The following is a 20,449-nucleotide window of genomic DNA, read 5'->3' as shown; positions in this document are numbered from 1 at the left end:
AGTTTAATTAAACAAAGGGCGAAAGACATGAAGGGACACTTCAGTGAAGAGGATATGCAAATAGCAAGTTAAGTATATGAAAAGATGTTCAACGTCATTAGCCATCCGTGAAACGCAAATTGAGACTTCAGTGAGATGCCACTGAAATAAAAAATAGTGACAACATCAAATGTTGACAAGGATGCAGAGAAACTAGGGCACTCACACATTGCTAGTGGGACTGTAAGCTGATACAACCACTCTAGGAAATTGGTTGGTGATTTTTTATAAAATTAAGCAATGCACCACCTCATTCCCAGGTGTATGTGTTCTTTTAGTTGTCACCACATTGAAAGTGTTTTGAGAGGTGATTGGAATAAAAGGTGTGGCACATAAAAAAAATTAAGCATTCAATTGCCATGCAGAGCAGCATTTTCACCCCTTGGCACTTATCCCAGAGAAATGAAAACTTATGCTCACACAAAAGCCTGTACATAAGTGTACATAGCAGCTTTATATGTAATAAATAACAACTTAAGTTGGCCCAGATATCCTTCAACAGGTGAATGGCTAAGCCAGCTGCGGTATATCCACACCACAGAATACTTTGCAGCGATAGAAAAGAACAGGACTTACTGATACACACAACGATCTCCAGAGAATTATGCTGAGTGGAAAAAACCAATGCCAAAGGTTACACACTGTAGGATTCCTTGTATATAACATTGTGGAAAGAACAAAATTATAGAAACAGAGAACAGATTAGTGGCTGCTGAGGTTGTTATGGGGCAAAGAGAACAGGAGTGGGAGGCAGGGAGGCGGGTGTGGTTATAGAAGAGGACAAGGTATCCTCGTGGTGATGGAGGTGTTCGGTATCTTGATGGTGGTGGTAGATACATGAACCTAAACAGATGCTGAAATTGTATGAAACTTAATATACACACACACAACTGGAGGAATCAGAAGAAGCAAACTATATGGATGACAATACCCGATTGTGATTATCGTGCTGTAGTCTTACAAAATGTCACTGCTAGGGGAAACTGAGCACAACATAGAAGGCACCTGTCCCTCTCTATTATTTCTTATAATTGATGTGAACCTACAATTATCTCAAATGAATTAATAATACTACCTCTTATTTCAATAAGCACTTATTAAGTATTTGACAATTTCTGGAAGGTTAAATGTGTTCGATGTTTTTATTTCAATCTGATGAGAATAAATGATACCAGAATTTCTGACAGATTAACTCAAATAGCCCTCTGTTATGAAGAGCTAAAATGTATTCAAAGCTGCCCAAAGCAAAGACATAGACACTTATTTACCAGAAGATATTGATCTGAAGCCGTAATTCCCCTCTCTGAGGGTTGAAGGAGGTAACCAAAGTGACCCAGCAAGATCTCTGGGATAAAATCAGCCTCCAAATATTCAGTGCTCTCTTTTTCTCTCTCTCTCTCTCAATTGAAAAGCTGCAGCCGTCACCCATCAACACAGAAACTGCCTTGGATTGATTTTGGAAGGCAAATATGTCAAGTGCACATTTTATAGGTTATTGACTGAAATAAATTGTCTGAAAATGCCCATCACTGTGATCATTCTTATTCATAAAGATTGAATATTTGTGATTAAAATGAAAATATACTCACTTAAAGCTAGTTACCGCTAGACATCCATCAGGAATGAAGCCAGAGGCCTATTCAGCCACACGTCAGAGGGCTCTTGGACCTACAAATCATGTCACAGACACAGTGGCTTCTTGCATTTACGCGGGGAGCGCTGTAGGCCAGGGGTCTATGACTTCAACACTGCACATATGTGGCTGTTATTTAGAACTCTCCGAGGTATAGATTTACGTTACCATCTGCCATCTCAGTTGCTGTTTGCATCTGCCTTAAAAGGGGGGTTGGGCATAATCAATTAAAGCATGCATAGAAAGTCCTGGAAAAAACCACCGCCACCAGCAACCTGAACTTGGGAGAAGTGCGCATGTCTGTCTGAAGAGGGAAATAAAGAATTCTGCTCTCTTTGAAAATAATTCCTTTGAACTTGGGAAATTCAGTGACAAAAGAGTGTTTTAAAATTCCTAACACTGTTCTGCTTCTCTGAAGGCCCTCAGAAATAATCTCAGCTTTATAGGCTTTTAAGTTAATTTAATGATACATGAGACAAAATAAAAATTTTAAACTTTTGCTCTACAAAAGACTCTGTTAAGAGTTTGAAAAGACAAGCTATCGACTAGGAGAAAACATTTGCAAAAATATATTTCTGTTAAAGAAAGATCAGTATCTAGAATATACAAAGAACTTTCAAAACTCAACAGTAAAAAACAAGCAAGCAATTTAATTAGAAAATGGGCATAAGATATACATTTCACCAAAGAAACATACAGATGCAAACAAGCCCATGAAAAATATTCAACATCATTCGTCAACAGGGGAATGCAAATTAAAACCATAATGAGATAACCCTACACACCTATGAGAGTGACTTTAAAAAAATTGTGACAACACTGAATGCTGACAACTCTGTGGAGAACCTGGACCACTCATAAATGGCTGGTGGAAATATGAAACAGTGTAGCCACTCTGTCTGGCTGTTTCTTATAAAATTAAACATGCAGTTCCCATATGAGCCAGCAACTGCACTCCTGGGCTTTATTCCAGATAAGTGAATACTTAAGTTCATACAAAAGCCTGTACATTAATTCACACAACAGATTTATTTGTACTAACCAAACACTAGGTACAATCCAGATATCCTGCAACAGGTGAATGGTTAAACTTTGGTGCATACCGTGGAATACTACTCAATGATAAAAAAGGAACAAATTATTGATGCATAAAATAACTTTGATGAATCACCAGGAATAATGCTGAGTGCGAAAAAAAGCACCAAACTCAAAAAGTTGCATACTGTACACTTCCAGCTATCTAACATTTTCTAACATTTTTGAAATGACAAAATTACAGAAATGAAGAACAGATTAATGGTTGCCAGGGGTTAAGGATTGCATAGGGGCAGAGAGAGTTAGGAAGAGAGGGAGGGAGGGCTGACACGAGGCTTCCTTAGGGTGATGGAACTGCTCTGTATCTTGACTGTATCAATATCAATACACTGGTTGAGATATTATACTATAGTTTTGCAAGATAACACTGAAGGAAATTGCTTAAAGGGCACAGGAGATTTCTCTGTATTATTTATTACAACCTCTTGTGAATCTACAATTATCTCAAAAAGGTTTAATATTTTAAAATAATTAAAGAGTCTAGGAAGAAAGTGCATTTTTTTCCACTCAAGTTTGGAAATAAAGATGCTGCTCATCCATTGGCCAACAAGGCTGTTGATAAGAGGATAAAGCAGTCAGTTTGGAACCAGGAGCTGCTTTAGTGACTTTCCCTCAGCACCCAGGGTTCTCCCTTCCTAGCCAGGAGCATTACATTTCGGCAGCCTCATCTCTGTCCTAAAGTTTCCAATAAGGGCCAAGACAAGCTAGATCAAGGAAGCCTACTCCCTCCTGACTCATTGCCATAGTCTTTGAAGAAATTCTAACCCTAAGGGTCAACCTCAGGATGAGTTTATTATGGTTCTGGCTTTGTTATTGGATGCTGGCAAATGTCAGGGAGGCCTGAACCAACTCAATGCTGGTAACTAACAGGTCGTCGTTGAGGCCAACGAGGGGTTTCTCAGGACCCACACACATGCAGCCTCGGGAAGGTAAGAAAACAGCATGGATGGAAAGCACTCACACCTCCTCTGTGAGACCCCATCTCCAGGGCAGCAGTGGTGGGCGGCCTCTTGACTCCCCTCAGGGACCTCAAGCCCTTCCAGTCTGTGCTGGCCCCTACCCAACCTCCCAGACTGACCTCCGTGCTCTTAATGCCCAGACCAGTGACCACAGACTTCCACTCCTCCCGTCAGCACAGGATATTTCCTCCAGGGAGCTAACGGGAAACACAGACCCTTCCTCTCCACCGGACAGCATGTCACCCCCACCCCCAACATTGCCTAAATACTCCTTGGCCCTAAGCCTTTCCCGGAGTGCGTGTGGATTCCGAATATTAGAGTATTCGGTTTAGTTCCTTTGAAGGAGCAAATCTTTCCTGGCCTCCACACCCCACCTGTATGGTGAGGGCTACAGTCTTTGTTAAGTTCGATTTCTGTCTTTGATGAGTAGGACTGCAAAGTGGTTCAAAACACGGACTCTAACCTTCGATGCCCAGTTCAGACCCTAGCCTATTTACTAATGGCGAGAACTTGGGCCTCTGCTCGCACTTCAGTGAGATGGGCATGATGACAGCAGCTTATCTTGCAAAGCTGCTATGAGGGTTAGGGTAGCTGTGTGTAAAGAGGAGGGCGTGGCGTGTGGGAACCTCACGTAAATATCAACGATTGCTACTATGATTGTTATTCTCATCATGATCCTACTCTCAGAGGCAGCCACAGTAAGTAAAAGTACTCTGAATTTAAACTGGATTTGAGGGTCAAAATTAGCTATGGCACCTTTGGGGCAAGTCACTTAATCTCTGTGCCTCAGCTTCCATATTTGCAAAGTCAGGCCAGAAAAATCTACTGCATAGGGTGGTTATGAAGATTAAAGGACCCGGCTGGTTTGTCTGGACCTCTCCAGCCTTGCACCCTAGGTCCTCAAAGCACTGCTCTGTGCACGTTTTTGTAATGGACAATTACTGCAGTTGGGAGCAGTGACTGCAAGATGAGTCCTCTTTCCCTCTCCATCCCCCTTGCCCTGGCGCCTGAGAAACAGAGCATCCCCATGGCAACAGCGGCAGCTGGTCCCTTGATAAGAGGAGCTGGAGCCGGGCAGCAGCAGACACTGCCACTGAGGAGCCGGCCCAGCTTCAGGGAGGAAGCGCTTCCTCCATCACTCGCCTTCTCATCTCGGCACCTGCACTGACTGGTAAGTGCTTTGGATCTTTACTCTGAGAACTTTTATGGTGAGAAAAGCCAGTTTCCAATAAGTTGCTCTTTTGTGGTTGCTGGGACAGAGGCTGCAGCTGGAGGTGGGGGGTGTGTGGAGGGGTATCTGCTGGGCAGGAGTGTGCTTTCTGGAGCAAGACGAAGCTGGGGCGAGGAGGGGAGCAGGAAGAGTCTCCACTTTCAAGTCATTTTTCCAAGGGAAGTGGAGTCTGGAATTCTGCAAGAACCAGAGTCTTCACAAATTAAATTGCGAAGTTTCACAGTGAACCCTGGTGTATCTGCATATACACACAGCAGCATGGAGAGGCTTACCTCCCAAGGCTGGGGAGAGTGTCCTTATCAAAAAACCTCTCTATGTCCTACTTTGAGTAAAAGTCATTCCTTGAGGAATATTGCAAATTTAGGTCTTCTAAATGAAAAAATTTGACTTTATAATGTGGTACTTTTTGACCTGAATTCAGTCCTCAGGTTAAAGAAAGATTTGACAAAGGATATGACTTTTATATCACCAGAGGGTACTTTAACCAGACACCACATTGGGCTGTGGACATAACCTTCTAATTTTTTATTCCATCAAATAAATCCAGGCTTGATTACTTTGGGGAAATTGTTTAGAATATCGCACAACTCAGCTAAGTGTCACCTTACTTTTGAAGATCAGTATTACTATGTTCCCAAGACCTGGAAATGGGTGTTTCTGCAAGTTGCTTTGTGCTTGGATTGTTCTAATTTCATCAGTAGCTTTAGAAAAGGTCAGAAATGGGATGGGGAAGTGATTCAATGGGCCAGTTTAGGTATACACGTAATTACAAGGTGAGGACTGAAAGAGCGAAGAAAGCGACTCGTATTCTTAAAATGGTAGCATGTGCTGGGGTCTGGGCTGGGAGTTTGATACACTCTCAACAACCCTGGAGAAGAGCCACTATCATGCCCATTTCACAGATGTGGAAACTAAGTTTCCAAGAGGACATATGACCTTCCCAAGTTCACCCAGTTAGAGAGTAGGATAAGCAATCAAACATTTGCCTTTACCTCATACTACCTCACAGCACCACATGCTTACAGTCAGGGAACAATTTTCTGCCTATGAATTAAACCACCTATTCTAACACCCAACTGAGAAATCTACTCAGTGTTAAGAACAAGGACAAAAATGCCCAGACCAGCTTATGACTTCAAGCTGAACTGACCGATCCTTTTTAGCAGGAGAAGTAGCACTCCTGAAATAGGAACCAGCTCTGAGCTAGTGAAGGAGGCAGGCTCCCTCAAATGTATCCTCGATTTCAGCAGGTTGCTCAGACATGCTGCCCTAGCCAGCCTCCTTCCCTGGCACCCAGTTCCCTGGACTTTCCAGATCTCTTTCTCTTTTGTCATTAATAACCCCTATATATTGTGACATCAGTTAATGCATCTCCTCTCCCAGTGGTATTTGTGTTTGCAAATGTCTCCCTGAGAAGAGGAATGTAAGATTCAGCAAGCGGTATTTCAAGAGTTTAGCATCGTGGTCCTGAAGACCCCTCAAACCCCTGAGATGCCATCCCTTGGCCTCTTGTATATGCTACACCAAACTACCCACATTCTCTCAAACAACAATAAGGAAAGTAATACAGACCCACAACCCTTTCTTCTCTAGTTGAGAAATCAGAAAAACTCTGAAAACCCAAAGTTTTTGTTGTTGTTGAGCTCAACATAAACTCATTTGGTAGCAAAACCTGACAAGAAAGGTGTGAATCATTTTGTAGTCTTTATTTATGTGACTTAGTGCAAATGTTCACATTTTTGCTGTGGATGTGATGTGATGCCTATGGACTTGGTGCTTCCTGAGACCCCTCTGGAGGTGTTATATAATAAAAGTGGCCTGATTTCCACCGCACAGATGGCCTCAGGCTTTTCAGGAATGGGTGGGCGGGCCAATACTTACAGTCACAGTGGCCGTCCAAGTTGTCACTCTGTGAGTATTAAAATTCAGAGACCACTCTGAACCAATAAGTGGCAAGAGGTTTAAGGGTTGCAAATCTTTTGACTAGTTTATATGATAGCCCCAAAGCATCTCTTAAGTCCCTAGCCCTTCGGTTAGAATCTGAAGACGCAGGGAACCAGGCGTTTGGGTATGAAAGAGTTGATGCTTCAGAAAGTTCCCAAATTACAGTGAGCTGCTGAGGGAGGTGAGGAAACCATCCCTGGGCAGCAGGGCAAAATCAACATCCATTTGCTGTGCTTGGAGTGGAGTCTGAATTAAGGAGAGGAATGCATGGGCAGAGTCAGGACTAGGAATAGAAATATTTCATTTCCTGGTTCAAGAACTAGACCAGCTCGTGATTTACAATGGCTCGAGTGTCTGAACACTCCTTCTCAATGAGGATAGAAAAGCAGAGGGGGTCGGGAGAGAGGGTCATCTTACACTAACACTCAACAGGCAGGTAAAATGACAATCATTAGTAAGGCGACAGTAAACTCCAAATATCTCTCTCCTCCGAGTACTTGTTCCTTTCTTTGTGTGAAGGTTTTCTGCCAAGAAAATCGTAATGACATCATCTATGCTGAAAGTCTCTTCTAATCCCATGGGCAAAACACATTCCTGCCCAGCACAAGGTGTTTTTGTATTGTAAAATCCCAAGTGTGAAAGTCATCTCTCAGCCCCTAGCAAGCAGAGGCTTGCCGTCATTCTTTCACTCACACTGATTTACAACAGTGCTGTTTCCCCCGTAGACACGAGGTGTTCTCCTGGGGAGGAAGCGTGTGTCAGTTCTGTGACTAATCACCGGGTATCCTTGCTTTGTCCAGGGACTTCTGATCCTCGCACAGTTCATCTCCCACGGGCAGCCTCCTCTCTCTCAAGCCCAGTACCGAGAAAGCCAGTTTGCTCAGATGAAGGCTGGCCCTCCCATGGCTCAACATCTAGATGAAACAGAGAGTCGATGAGTTTTAGATTTTTTTCAGTTTGACAGCTGGTCTTCATTAGCCAGCTACCTAGTAAGGTGTAGACAAAGTCACATAACAATGACTGCCAGTTACTCAGTGCCTACAGTGTGCAAAGCATGTAGCTAGCCTATTTAATCTTCATAGTAACTCTATGGGATAGTTACTATTATGTCTATTTTACAGATAAGAAAACTGAGGCCAAGAATGGGGGCCATAGAGGAACATATGTCCCTGGGGGCCAGTCTGTGTGTGCACCACAAAGAGGCTAGCCTTGGCAAATTCTATCACAGCAGCTGTAACTTGTAGGGAGGAAGGGCAAAAATGGTTATACTGCACTTGGGCTCCATCTACCCTCACTGGGTCGTGAAGATTTAGCTGTTCCATCAAAGCCAAATGGCTTGTAGTCAAAGGGCTGAGATTTAACCTAGATCTGTTTGACTAAAGCTCAGATTCAAATTGAATATCTAGGTATTGAGCACAGAGGGGCAGCCATGTGATCCAAGTACAAAGAACAGCTTACCTTGGGTTGGAGAGAAGAAGAGGGGTGCTCCTGCCAGATAGGACTGAGAGCAGAAGGTAGGAGGCCTGAGTTCAAATGAGATTTCTGACTCTAAGCATGCAAGTAATTGTAGGTCATTTTTAAGCTCTTTGAGTCTCAGTTTCTTCTTCTAGAGAATGAATATTTTGACTAGATCTTCCATGGGGTGATCTTCAGCACAAAGTCTATGACAGGGCCCATGACCTTCTGCCCAAAGAGATGGGAGGTTGATTAAGTAGGTGCACAGGCCATACCTGGGGCTGTAACTTTGCCTCCAGACCTCAGCACCGAGCCCTCTCATCCCGAGTGACAGTCCCGTAACTCTCCTCTTAACGCAAGCAGGTAGGGACCGGCCACTAAAGTTAACAGCATACTTCCTTATGGTCCCAGGGAGTTGGCAGTCTCTATATAAACACTAAAAACAATGGTCTGAATTGATTTCTGCTGAAGTCACTCAGCACAGTCAGTCTGCTCAGAATGACACTAAAAGCCGGCTCAAGTAATCCGTTAATGGCTCCATCTGCTACGCAATGATCTCAGCTTGTAGGAGAGCCCCTCCAGCCTTCCCAGAGAACACTGACTTATTCCTCAGAAGACAATTGAGTTGAAATAATTCTATGAGCTTGAAATGTTAATACAATTGATCTGGGTATTCATCTGCATGCCAGTAATCCAGGAATCTCAAGAAAAGAGGAGCAGTAGGGTCATTTTAATCTTATTCCTCTCCAACCATGCTTGCTGTGGTAGGACATCAGTAATAAATTATCTAAAAGAAACAGAACATAGGCAGACCCTAATGAAGATTTCCTATAAATCTCAACTAATGCATTCCTCATGCAGACCTGACACATGTCCATTCTGAATTTCTACTCCTCCTGGACAATGGCTACAACTAATAGCTCTGGAAAGTTCAATGGATTTGTGGTTTAAGAAAGATGGGTGATGGGAGGAGGGGGAAGGGGAAACAGATTTTCTCTAATGCCAGAAATCTCTAGGGAGAAAATAATAAAGATCTACTTCAAGACCTAGATTTTTTCCTACCACGTCTCTACCACCATTGTTACATTGATAGAGAAGTCTCATTACTTTGTAGTTAAAAGCATGTAATGGTAGAAAAACCAGAAGCCTAGTTCAATTCGGATTCAAAGGTACTGCTGTTTTAAAAGTCTTGGGTGTCTAGTGGAAGTCTGCAGAAATGGATTTGGATCCAAGCTTGGCTACTTAACTGATGTGTGACTAAATAAATTAATTAGATTTTCTGATCCTCAGTTTCTTCGTCTGTAAAGTAGGCATAATCCTATTTTGTAGAACTCAACAGAGGAAAAAAAATAAGCAAGGTTTAATCAAGATTTTTCTGTAATTCTCAGCTAACTCAGTTCTAATTCAGACTATACACATGTTCATTCTGAAATTCCTACAGTGCTTACAAAAAAGGGCAAATATTGAACATCTGATACATGACAATTACTGATAAATCTCTGTGTGCGTGTTTGTGTGTGTGCCTGTGTGTCAGATTCATTTATCTTGGCTTAGATCATAAATTTAGCACTTCTAGTAGCTAAGTAAAATAAGCTGACTTAAAAAAAATAGGATTGAACTGAGAACATAATAGTAAGTTCTCAAGAGGTCTACTTATATAATAAGTGAGTGAGTGAACAGAAGACATACTAGTGGTCTTCTTTCTTTCCTTCTGTAGTGCTGGAGAAGAAATCCACACAGCAGCCCTCCTTTGATGATGTCCACTGAGCAAATGCAGCCACTCGAGCTCTCCGAAGACAGACTGGACAAGCTCAACCCTCGTTGTGGCCACTTGGGTAAATGGTCCAGTGTGGCTGTCAGTGGTGGAAGTCAGAAAGGGGGTGTCTCTGCCATTTGGTTTGCCAGCAAGTCAGAGGGAGGCCCCCTGCAACCCGATAGTGTGTGACTTCTGGTGACAGCCAACACCAGATGGACAGGCAAATAGCCATGGGTCTGTGGGGTCTGCCATGTAAATATTAGCAGAAGCACTGGAGAGACGTTCATTGGAATTGAAAAAGAGAGAGAAAAGGCATTGTCCTCTTTTTTGGGTCTGACAGAGTCCCAGGCAGAGCATTTTTGAGGCAATAAATGGAATGTGGCTGCATAGCTTGTTTCCAGTATTTCCCGGCATACTTACACCCCATGTGCAGTGCCAATAAAATATTTCAAATATCTCTCTTTGCCTATCAAGACGGAATTTTAAATAGCCTTTTTCTGCTTTATTGTCAATCTGTTTCCTTTCCAGAACTGACTTTTTGCATAACCTTTGTAATGAAAATACCAGAAACATTTCTGCCTCTACCCATTTCTAAAAATGAGACACTCAGACTTTTGATGGATGGGCCTTTTGCATATTCATAGCCTTTGTTTATGCCTCGCCTGGTTATGACTCCCCGCCCCGCCTCTCCCCTCTACCCATTTGCCATCAAGATATTTTATATTCAGGATTTCTCCAAAAATGAGGAAAAGTGGAATTAAAGTAAATGTCAAGATTGAAGGAAATGTCTCGCTGTCTGTACGGGGCCCCGAGTCGCATCCCCAGGTTGAATGGTGACGCCTGGCTGATCCATAGCCAGCCTGAGACCCCACAGTAGGGCAGCACCCATTCTGAGCCACTTTCATTCATTCCACAGATGTCCACAGTATGTAAAATATGGGGGAAATTAACTATGCTAAGCGGTCATAAATTTTTAAAATTACATTTTCAACCAGGCATTAAGATGCATAGTCCCAAGAGCCTGGTTTTCAGCCTGATGCCATAACCTGCCAGCAGTGAAACCTTCAGCCTTTTAGCTCGCCTTCAGTTCCTTCATCTGCAAATTAGGGGTAATAATAGTACCTTCCCTCGTGGGCATGGTGTGAGAATTAAATGAGATAATACATTCAGGATGGTGTGACTATGTAACAGCTAGTGAAACACAGCTTTTCTATGGATGACCCAGAAAAGGCATTGGTCCGTCCCACACACTAAAATGATGTGATGTCACCTAATATGTAAGTAGTACTCAGTAAACTCCCCCCTCGCCTCCTTTTTTGGTGTGTGTGCATTTAAACTTAAAAGCATATAGTCCAGTGCTGTATACATAGTACAATTTCATAGAACAGGAATAGACTGAGAACCTCACTACAAGACCAAAGAGAGCACCGGGCTGCGCACTGGCCCTGGGGCTCTCCACCGCGAGCAAGGCTTGAGCGAAGGATTTTGCAAAGGAGCATTTGGCACCGAGAACCTGTTCTCCCATCAGCAATGTGACTCAAACCCACTCTGTGGCTTGCTTAACAATGTTTTATAGTTCCTCTTTGCCTTGATTATCCCTCCCATTTGAGTTCTGTTCATTTGGAGTTTTATAGAATTCTAGTTTTCCCTTTTATGACATGTATCCGTGCACGCAAGGTCGTCTGTAAAAGAGGCCACAATAAATACATACTTTTGTTTTTCAGACCAAATGACTTCTATCCCTCTCATCAGGTGTAACGAATCCACCCAGTCTGTGACTGGACCCTTACTTATGTAATATTCTCTTTTTTTCTTTACATCTTGAAAAATCAGATGATCTTTCAGACCAGTTTATTAAGGACTGTGAGCTCAAAAAGAAGCCAAGAAAAGGCAAAAATGCACAAGTCGCCCTGAATGTTGAGTCAGACCAGAAAAAACCAAGAAGGAAAGATACACCGGCCCTGCACATCCCGCCTTTCATACCAGGTAACGGACAATGAGGTCAGTTTGCACATTTGTGAAAGAAAACCGCTGGCCACTAATCATGTTGGCCTTACAATTGTTTTCCTTAAATATTTGGATGTTTTTAAATCATTGGTACAATCTCTGCATTTGTCTTAGTTACAATAAAGCCAGTCGCTATAACATAAATTCCAAATGATTAGTGGGTAACACGATACAAGTTTACTTTTCACTCAGCAGTGGAAGTTGAGGGTGGGGGAGGCAGGGTCTGCTCCAAACAGTCATTCAGGGACTCAAGCTGAGGGAGGTTCAGACATCATCCGTATATGTCTTCTAAAGTCACCATGAGCATGGGCATCCAGCAAGTACGGGGCAGACAGAGCGGAGGACTGGGAGACCTGCAGGCAGCACACGTCATGTCCTTCAGTCACAGGCCTCGCCTGACTGCAAGGGAGGCTGAGAGATGCCGCGCAGCTGCGTGCCCGGGAGAAAAGCAAAACGGTTTGGTGAACAGCTAACGAGTCTCTACAACCTTGCATGTGACATGTGACATTCTCTGGCTTCCAAAAGTTTTGTCTTATTTCCTTTACTCCTTCCCCCCAGGCCATTTATTTAACGTCTTCTCTATTCACAACCCACTCGGAGAGATACGAAACAAACAGAACACAGCACTTTCTGGAAAGGAAATTTCTTTCCACTTTTTTTTCAATTGAAGTATAGTTGGTTTACAATGTTGTGTTAATGTCTGGTGTACAGTATAGTGATTCAGTTATACATATATTTATAATCCCTTTTCATATTCTTTTTCATTATAGATTATCACATGATACTGAATTTCGTTCCCTGTACCATACAGTAGGACCTTTTTGTTTTCTTTCAGTTTTATAAGAAATAAAAGAAACACATAAATAGCTGAAATATGCAGGAAGAAGGAACATCATAATGGGGGTCTTCAGATAAGGACCCCGGGAGCTCAGGCTGGGCAGTGAATTGTAGAGTGTGAATTTATACAGGAGACTGTATTTAGAGAGTTTGTAAATGATGGAGAAAACATTCACGCATAGAAGAGAGGGGACGAGGCAGGTGGGTGGAAGTAGAGAACAATTTAAGTCATTGAAGAGTGTAGCACATAGTGGTGGAACAGGAAATGATCCATTGCTATGAAGGGGATGGACTTTGGGGGCAGACAAACCCGGGCTGTATTCCTTGGGCGCCTGTCTTTGCCTCACTTTCCACAGCCCAGTGATGGTGTTAGTAATATTAAATCCTTCAGGGTTTGGTGGGGCTAAAATGAAATGAGACATGTAAAACCCTTTGCATGGAGGAAGTTCTCTGGTGTTGCCTCAGTCGATACTAATTCTTATTATAAAGAAACTGCTTTTATTAAGTTTGAAAAGACATACTGACTGCCATCACCAGGTGTATGTGCAAATAAGCACTCCTTGTGTATTAGGATACACGTATTTGACCCTGTTTCTCCCTCTGTTCCCCTAACTATGCAGGTGTGTTCTCAGAACATTTAATTGAAAGATATGATGTCCAAGAGAGACATCCAAAGGGCAAAATGAGTCCAGCTCTTCATAACACTGACCTGGAACAGAAAAAGCCAAGGAGAAAAGACACACCTGCCCTGCACGTGTCCCCCTTCGCAGCAGGTAAAAGAGCTGGTGCAGGGCATTTGCAGGGGGCGGTGGGAACAGGTCAAGAGCCTTACCATCTGGAGGTGCCACGGGCATGGCCTTTGTCCCAGCCCAGCAATCTGTGTCTCACAGAAGTGCTCAGGGGAGGAACAGAATTTACTGCTGCCTTTCATGTTTACCTTCACTGGCAGCTCCCCTGGGGCTGACTTGGAGATGGGTGAGGATCAGAGCATAACTCATGCTTCAGCAGAACTGGTCAAATTCACTGAGCTAATGAAATAGAAATGTCAGTGGGTCCTTGAAAGAAGTTTAAATATCCTCCTCCCCAGCCTTCCATGAGTCATGTGTCCTACGGCTGACGGCTGACTCTCCCAAGACACCTGGATATATTGACCAAATCCTCAAAGCAAGAGGGAGAGAGAGGGAGAAGCAGAGAAAGAGAGCAGCAGAGATAATGACAGCTATATTAGTATGTGTCAAACCCAACCAAAAAATCTTGCTGAACTGTGTGCACAACCCCATGCCATAAGGCCACCAGTGTGTGAGGTGTAGTCTTGTCCCTGAGAATTTTATGTACAGGCTGGGGAATAAGACATGTACACTCATGACTAGAGTGTGAGACGGAGTGTGTGTATGCATGTGTGTGTGTTTTATATAGATAGTTGGGGGTGGGAGAGTGGCAGAGGAGAAAATGTACTAATGTTTATTGAAACCCTGTTAAATGTTAGGTACTAGGTTTGGCATGTCTCATGGATTTTTAAAAACCAACTGAATAACACAAGAAAGTAGCTATCATCTCCCTTTACTGAGAGAGAATGTAACTCTAAAGTCTTCTGTTGATGAACTTGATGGATGGGTGGCTGATTAGCTAATGGATAATGGGATGATTGGAAGGATAGAAAGTGGATTAAATTATGCTCATGACCAAGCATGATTACGTGACAGAGCTGGGGCTCTGACGCAGAACTGTCTCATCTGTGAGCAGTTTTTCACTGCACCATGATGCAGTTTGGACCTGTAGCATTACAGCAATCCAGAAGGGACACTTTGGGGAGGAAATTTGGTTGTTATTATAAAACCGTATTTTCCCATTGCTTCATTTAGTAAAGAAAAAATCGAAAGACACCTCAGATGATATCATGAAAAGGCAGTCAGGGGTGCAGACAGGGCTACTGATTTCTGAGAAGAGACAGGCAAGGAGGTAAGGAGCATAAGGAGGCACTTGTCTGGAGAAACGGACCAAGGACCTGTTGGGAGGGTCTGAACCTGCCTCCGTCCTGCTTCTCAGGTTACAGGCGCTCCTAGCTATATTGATCCTCCAACCCATCACACGTTTCCTCCCAGCTCTGCCTCTGTCCACGTTCTAGTCACCTTTTAAGACTCAGCCAGCTTAAAATCTGTGCCAGCAGACCTTCCAAGTCCAAAGTGAAACTTGCTTATTACGAACTAACTCTGTATTAGACATGGGCATGCAGATCCCCAGACTTTGCCCTCTCCTCTAGTGTTGGCCTTATTCGTGTTGCTGTTATTGTAACTGTCCTTTGCACTGACTTACATCAGAGACTTTCCTGATGAACTCAGGAGAGCTGGCCTGGGAGTGCCCTGTTGCTGGTGTTGGCCTTGACCTCTGGCCCAGTCCCTCCCAGATAGCAGCGCTCAATCTGTTGATTCGATATTCCGTTTAACAATCATGATTCGGCAGTTTCAAGTTCTCCATTAGGAGACATTGTTTTCTGCTGATTCTTGTATTTGTTTTCATTGAAGTCCTTCTGGAGGAAGACTTGGTAGAGGAACAAAAATGTTTATGGACAGAGGGTTACCTTAGGACACAGCATTGAACATGGGCTTTGGAGTCAGAAAAGCATCGCTTTGATCTCTGGTTCTTCTCCACTCTAGCTTTGTGACCCTGGGCAACTCAGGTTACAGGTGCTCCTACCTATACTGAAGGAACTATAAGTCTCCTTCATTTCATCCACCTCTGAAAGGAGAACAATAAAATCTGTCTCCCAGGGTTGTTAACATAATTAAATAAAGTGTATAAAGCACGTAGCACAGTTCCTGGCTTATTGAAAGTCCTCCAAAATGTTAGATCGCCTCCATTCTCTTTTCAATGTTATATTTTTTTGAGATAAGTCAAACCATTTTTAAAGGTGAGACTTTTTCTAGCCACAATGGTTTACCTCTCCATAGCAACCTGCAGATTCAAGGAACTTCCTAAAATGTTGAGCTCTGTTTCTCTGGCTATGGAGGCTGCCTACACCCCAATATCAACATCCTAAGAGAGCAGCTTCCCAGCTGAATAAAAAATGTTTATCAAACAATGCAAAGTACATAAGAGTTGGGGAGGGGGTTGCATATTCATAGATTCTAAACACATTATAGAATTCCTTGAATCAGCAGATCCCTGTGTCACAAGTATTTGCAATTATAGATCGTGTTCGATGATTCTAGCTTTTATTAGCATATTAGCTAGAGCGCTTTATTTTTGAAGAGCCTTTTAGTATCTAAAGATTTGGCAGTAATCAAAATGCTAGTTAAGCTGATAAGGATAGAGCCTTCAGCAGATGTTCAGAGAGACTCACATTGCTTCTAATAAGGGTGTTGAGAGCAACTCACAGAAAAATGCGCTCCAGAGGCATCTCCTCTCATTAGCCCTTGGCAAGTGAAGACTGGACAAGGATTCACTCTCCTCTAAATCTCTTGCTAACTACCTCCATCCCCAAGGTTAATGAGCTTCTTTGACATTTTCCAACCACCAGACAACTCCTCTGAGCAGTGAGGAGTCATCTTGGACTTCTTTGCCAGCCCAAGGTTTGCTCCCAACGTGGCCTGCAGTTGCAGGGCCAAGTGACTTCACAGCAGGGAGCACTGGGCTGGGATTGGTCAGATCTGAGTAGCCAAGACCTGCTGAAGAGGAAATGAAGCCTTTAGTTGAGGCCTGTGGCAAAAGGAACCAGGAAAAATATTGAAGCATTAAAGAGAAGCCTCTTAGAAAATTGGTTCATGAGCTTTGAACACTTAGAGATCAGAGCTCAACATTGTACTTGTAAAAAGGAGACTGATGTGTCCTTTGAAATTGCCCCCCTCTTCTGTCCCACTGGGAACAAAGCACCCTCCCTGATGTGGTTTACGAGGAGCTGGGGCTGCCTTAGATCCAAGGCACCTGTAATGCAGGTGAGCAGCTTTAGATGGTGCTCTGGGTCCATCCTGGCCTAGAACAGCTTGCTGCAAGGCTAATTGGCCCTCAGAGACCTTGGACTGACAGGTTTCACCTTTAAAACATACTAAGCTCTAAGAAGCAGCTAAGTTCCCTACATGCTCCTACATAGAGAGTGGAAGGGAAGGAACCAACATTCCTTAAATCCCAACTGTATTCCGAGTCCCGTGCTAGGGGTTAGAGTGTCCTTTGGGAGCCTCACAGAGCAGCAAGGAAGACGGATGTCTTGTCCAATGACTCCTACAACGTGAAGGTGCTTTCATGGAGGTCCGTGTGAGGTGTGGCTGAGGCATGAAAGCATGTTGGCCTAAATCTATCACGGCAGCATCGCCCCCTGTGGGAGAGACAAATTATGTTTCCTCTAGTTTTATAGATGAACAAACTGAGGCTCAGACAGGTTACATGACCTGCTCCAAGTGGAATGGCCACCAAAGGTAAAGCTTTCTGGCTCTAGAGCACATTCCTTCACTAACACACCTCCTTCCACAGGAAAATGTGAGGATCAGGACTGGATCAGATATGATAGAAACCAGACAGGCTGGTGTTTGTCATACTTCATTCATCTTCAAGTGACCAAAGCCAATGATGTGAAGCATCAAGAATAAGAATAGATGCTACTGATTTCAGTGTCATCCTAAGCAATGAGATCCATGAAATCAAGATTTTGATGAGTTACCATATATATTTTTCATTATAAGACATTCAAGTGAATGCTGAACTATACTTATACAAATGCTAGTTCACTTTCCACTTGAGATTATCTCCTATGTCCCCGTGGAAAGCCAAGCCCACTTTGCAAAGGGCTGACCTTGGTGATGAAACAGCCTCCTCCCTTCTTCAAAATCCTAGGATTTTTTTTTTTTTTTTTTTTTTTTTTTTTGCCCAGATCATGCATGACTAGGTTTCAAGGATACCCAAAATGCCCAGAAAGTTGACTGGGATCTGGGAGTTTAGGGTTCTTGTCCACTTTGACTCCAACTTGAATTTGGTTTAATGTGAAAAAGTGTCAAGAAAGGAAGGATGGAATGCGTGGGGGCTCAGCATAGCTAGCTCTGTGTTCTCCTACCAAGAGAGCGTGAATTCTAAATAAAAATCCAACCCTCTATGCGGCTGATCTAAGAGAATGATACCCCCCACCGTGTTTCATATGTGATTTATGTGAAAGCCTCAGTATCAGCCAGCCTCCTGAAAGTGTTTTTCTCCTCCAATAAATATCAGCTAATTGGTAAAGAACCCATATGAACAAACTAGGGACTGAATCAAATGAATAGTCATTAAGATCAACACATGGCTTCCATTAATTTGCCACTGTTGAATGGAGTCCAGTGTGGTAGAAAGGCCTCTCGTGGTGCACGACTCTCCTCCCTCCAGTTTAGATCTTTGTGAAATCCTTCATGAATGGAAGAGTCTCTAATTATGAGGAGGATAGGGGGCCGGTGCAGGGCAGTGGTGGGGAAGCAGAACTGGCTGGCTGGGGTGAGAATAACAGAAAGCATGAGGGCTGGCCTTGGATCACAGCTTCCTTTCCTTTGATTAAGATAACCACTTCACAATTCACAGGATAGCAGAACCGCCCAGACCTCCTGGGATGGTCTTCTCTGGGCTGATCAGTCCAGAAAATGGTGTTCAGGTTACTGAATTTCACAGACCAGTGAACTTTTAAAAACAAGATGCTGTGGAGCCAAACATGGAATCAGGATCACAACTTCGAATTTTGCCTCGTGAGGCTGCTGAAAAAACAACCAACCAACATCCTTAAAATTTCATAGAAGAGAAGCTATTTCAACCCCGACTCCAAAGAAGAAAAAAAATCATCCCGAAGAACTTTTTAAATTGTAGCCATAGAGCTGTATGAAAAAGTCACCACACTTTCCTTTTTTTCTCGTTTTGCTCTAAACCACGTAAACTTTCTCATCTACCAGCACTGACATTTAGAAATGACACGTTCAGAGTCTCAGCTCAATATTTTCCCCAGATGTTAGTAAAATGTGTTTAATTTGACTTCACGAGGCTTACTAGTTCTTTTCAAAGGGAAAATAAACTAGCAAACCGTGGAAGGAAAGCAAAAACTAGGTTGCTCACAGGTGTAGCACTGTGCTCAGCATTATTACGCACTTCTTATTTGTCACAATAACCCTTTATGTATTAGTGCCCTCATTTTACATACAAGACAATTTAGGTCTGAAGGTGTTAACTGGCCCGATACAGATTAAGTGAGTGGCAAAGAGTTGGACTCCAAAATCCATATGCTTTCCTTCCTACTGCTGTAAATTTAAATGCAGAACCAACAGAAGGTGAAGGTTGTCTCTGACTCCCAAGTTGAGCATCTCTTGTAACCAGAATAGTGTCCTCATTGAGCCACAGGTCCTCTGGGAAGGCCCAATCAGGCCACCCAGCTCCCCTTGTCCCTGTTGGCACCATTTGTAGGTGGTTTTGCAGACACTAAAAGGTTTCTGGGTTGCCATGCTCCTGTGCACGGTGTCTTTGCTGTAAGGTTGTCTACTGTTTTAATTAGAGGCACTTAATTGCAGATCTGTGCTTTGTTTTGCAGGTGTGACACTGCTCAGGGACGAGCAACCCAAAGTGATCATGGAAGATGATGAAAAGGATGGTGACAAGATAGCTATTTAAAGATATTTCCCCCGAGACCACTTGTAAAATAGGTTAGATTGGTTCCCTATGGTGACCTAGAAAAAATAGAGTTGTTTCTGCTCTCATTTTGTCATAGTCTGCCTTTAAGACCCAGACACCTTTTCCCCAGGAGGCATCCTCTATCAGATTGCCAGTCACCTCTTTGTCTCTCTCTTCTCCCTTGAATCTGGTTTCTGTCCCCACCTCTTAAAGTTTCATTTTCTGATGGGATGGAAAGGAAGCAGATCATCCTAACTTGGGAAGTAACAGGGAAAGCTGTAGTGCTCAGCGTCTGCATCTTCCTGATCGATTCCTGAAGCAAAGAACATGGATAACATGGGAATCCTTTGTTTCCAGGTTTGTGCTGCTGAGCAGGACTCGATTTCACATCATCCAAATGCCAGTTCAGGTGGGGGCTCCCTGCTGCCAGGTAGTGACGTGGAAATATTTGGGTTCTAACTCACTGATTGTTTTGGAGAACATGGTCTTTTATCGCTTTTATCCTTTCTTACGAGCCCACATGTCTCTGGTGACATACCTACCTGAGATCCTCGTAACTGATTCCCTAAAAGTGAGTATAGAAGCTGGAGGAGTCAACCCGGGCAACCATGCCTTGGCTGAAAATACCACAGATAGAGAGTGCTGGTCTGTCTGGGAAGCTTAACAATATACCCCATTTACTTAAAAAAAAAAATGCTTAACCATGTTGTCCTGAACTTTGTGCATTGTGCCACAAGTGAACTATTACTGATGACAGGTAAAATGCCAATGTTTGTGATGAATTTGCTTTTAAAAAGCTTAATTGAGGTCCATGGACGTCCGTTCCTATACTTTTAGCATTCTCACTTATTTAGACCCCAACATGCTTTCTTGGGTGAGAGGGAAAG

General features: G+C 43.2%; 1 protein-coding gene across 1 annotated transcript; it reads left to right on the top strand.

Annotated features, from left to right (window-relative positions):
* The first annotated feature begins 4,835 nt into the window (after positions 1-4,835).
* Positions 4,836-19,753, top strand: PPP1R17 (protein phosphatase 1 regulatory subunit 17). Its single transcript, XM_031454553.2, has 5 exons — positions 4,836-4,897; positions 10,074-10,191; positions 11,946-12,098; positions 13,577-13,729; positions 19,483-19,753. Exons 2-5 carry the CDS (start codon positions 10,110-10,112, stop codon positions 19,560-19,562), a joined length of 468 nt encoding a protein of 155 aa, XP_031310413.2. The 5' UTR covers positions 4,836-4,897; positions 10,074-10,109; the 3' UTR covers positions 19,563-19,753.
* The last annotated feature ends 696 nt before the right edge of the window (positions 19,754-20,449 follow it).

The sequence above is a fragment of the Camelus dromedarius genome, chromosome 7 (assembly GCF_036321535.1).
Source record: "Camelus dromedarius isolate mCamDro1 chromosome 7, mCamDro1.pat, whole genome shotgun sequence".
Lineage (NCBI taxonomy): Eukaryota > Metazoa > Chordata > Mammalia > Artiodactyla > Camelidae > Camelus > Camelus dromedarius.
This window is presented reverse-complemented; position numbering and strand designations above follow the sequence as displayed.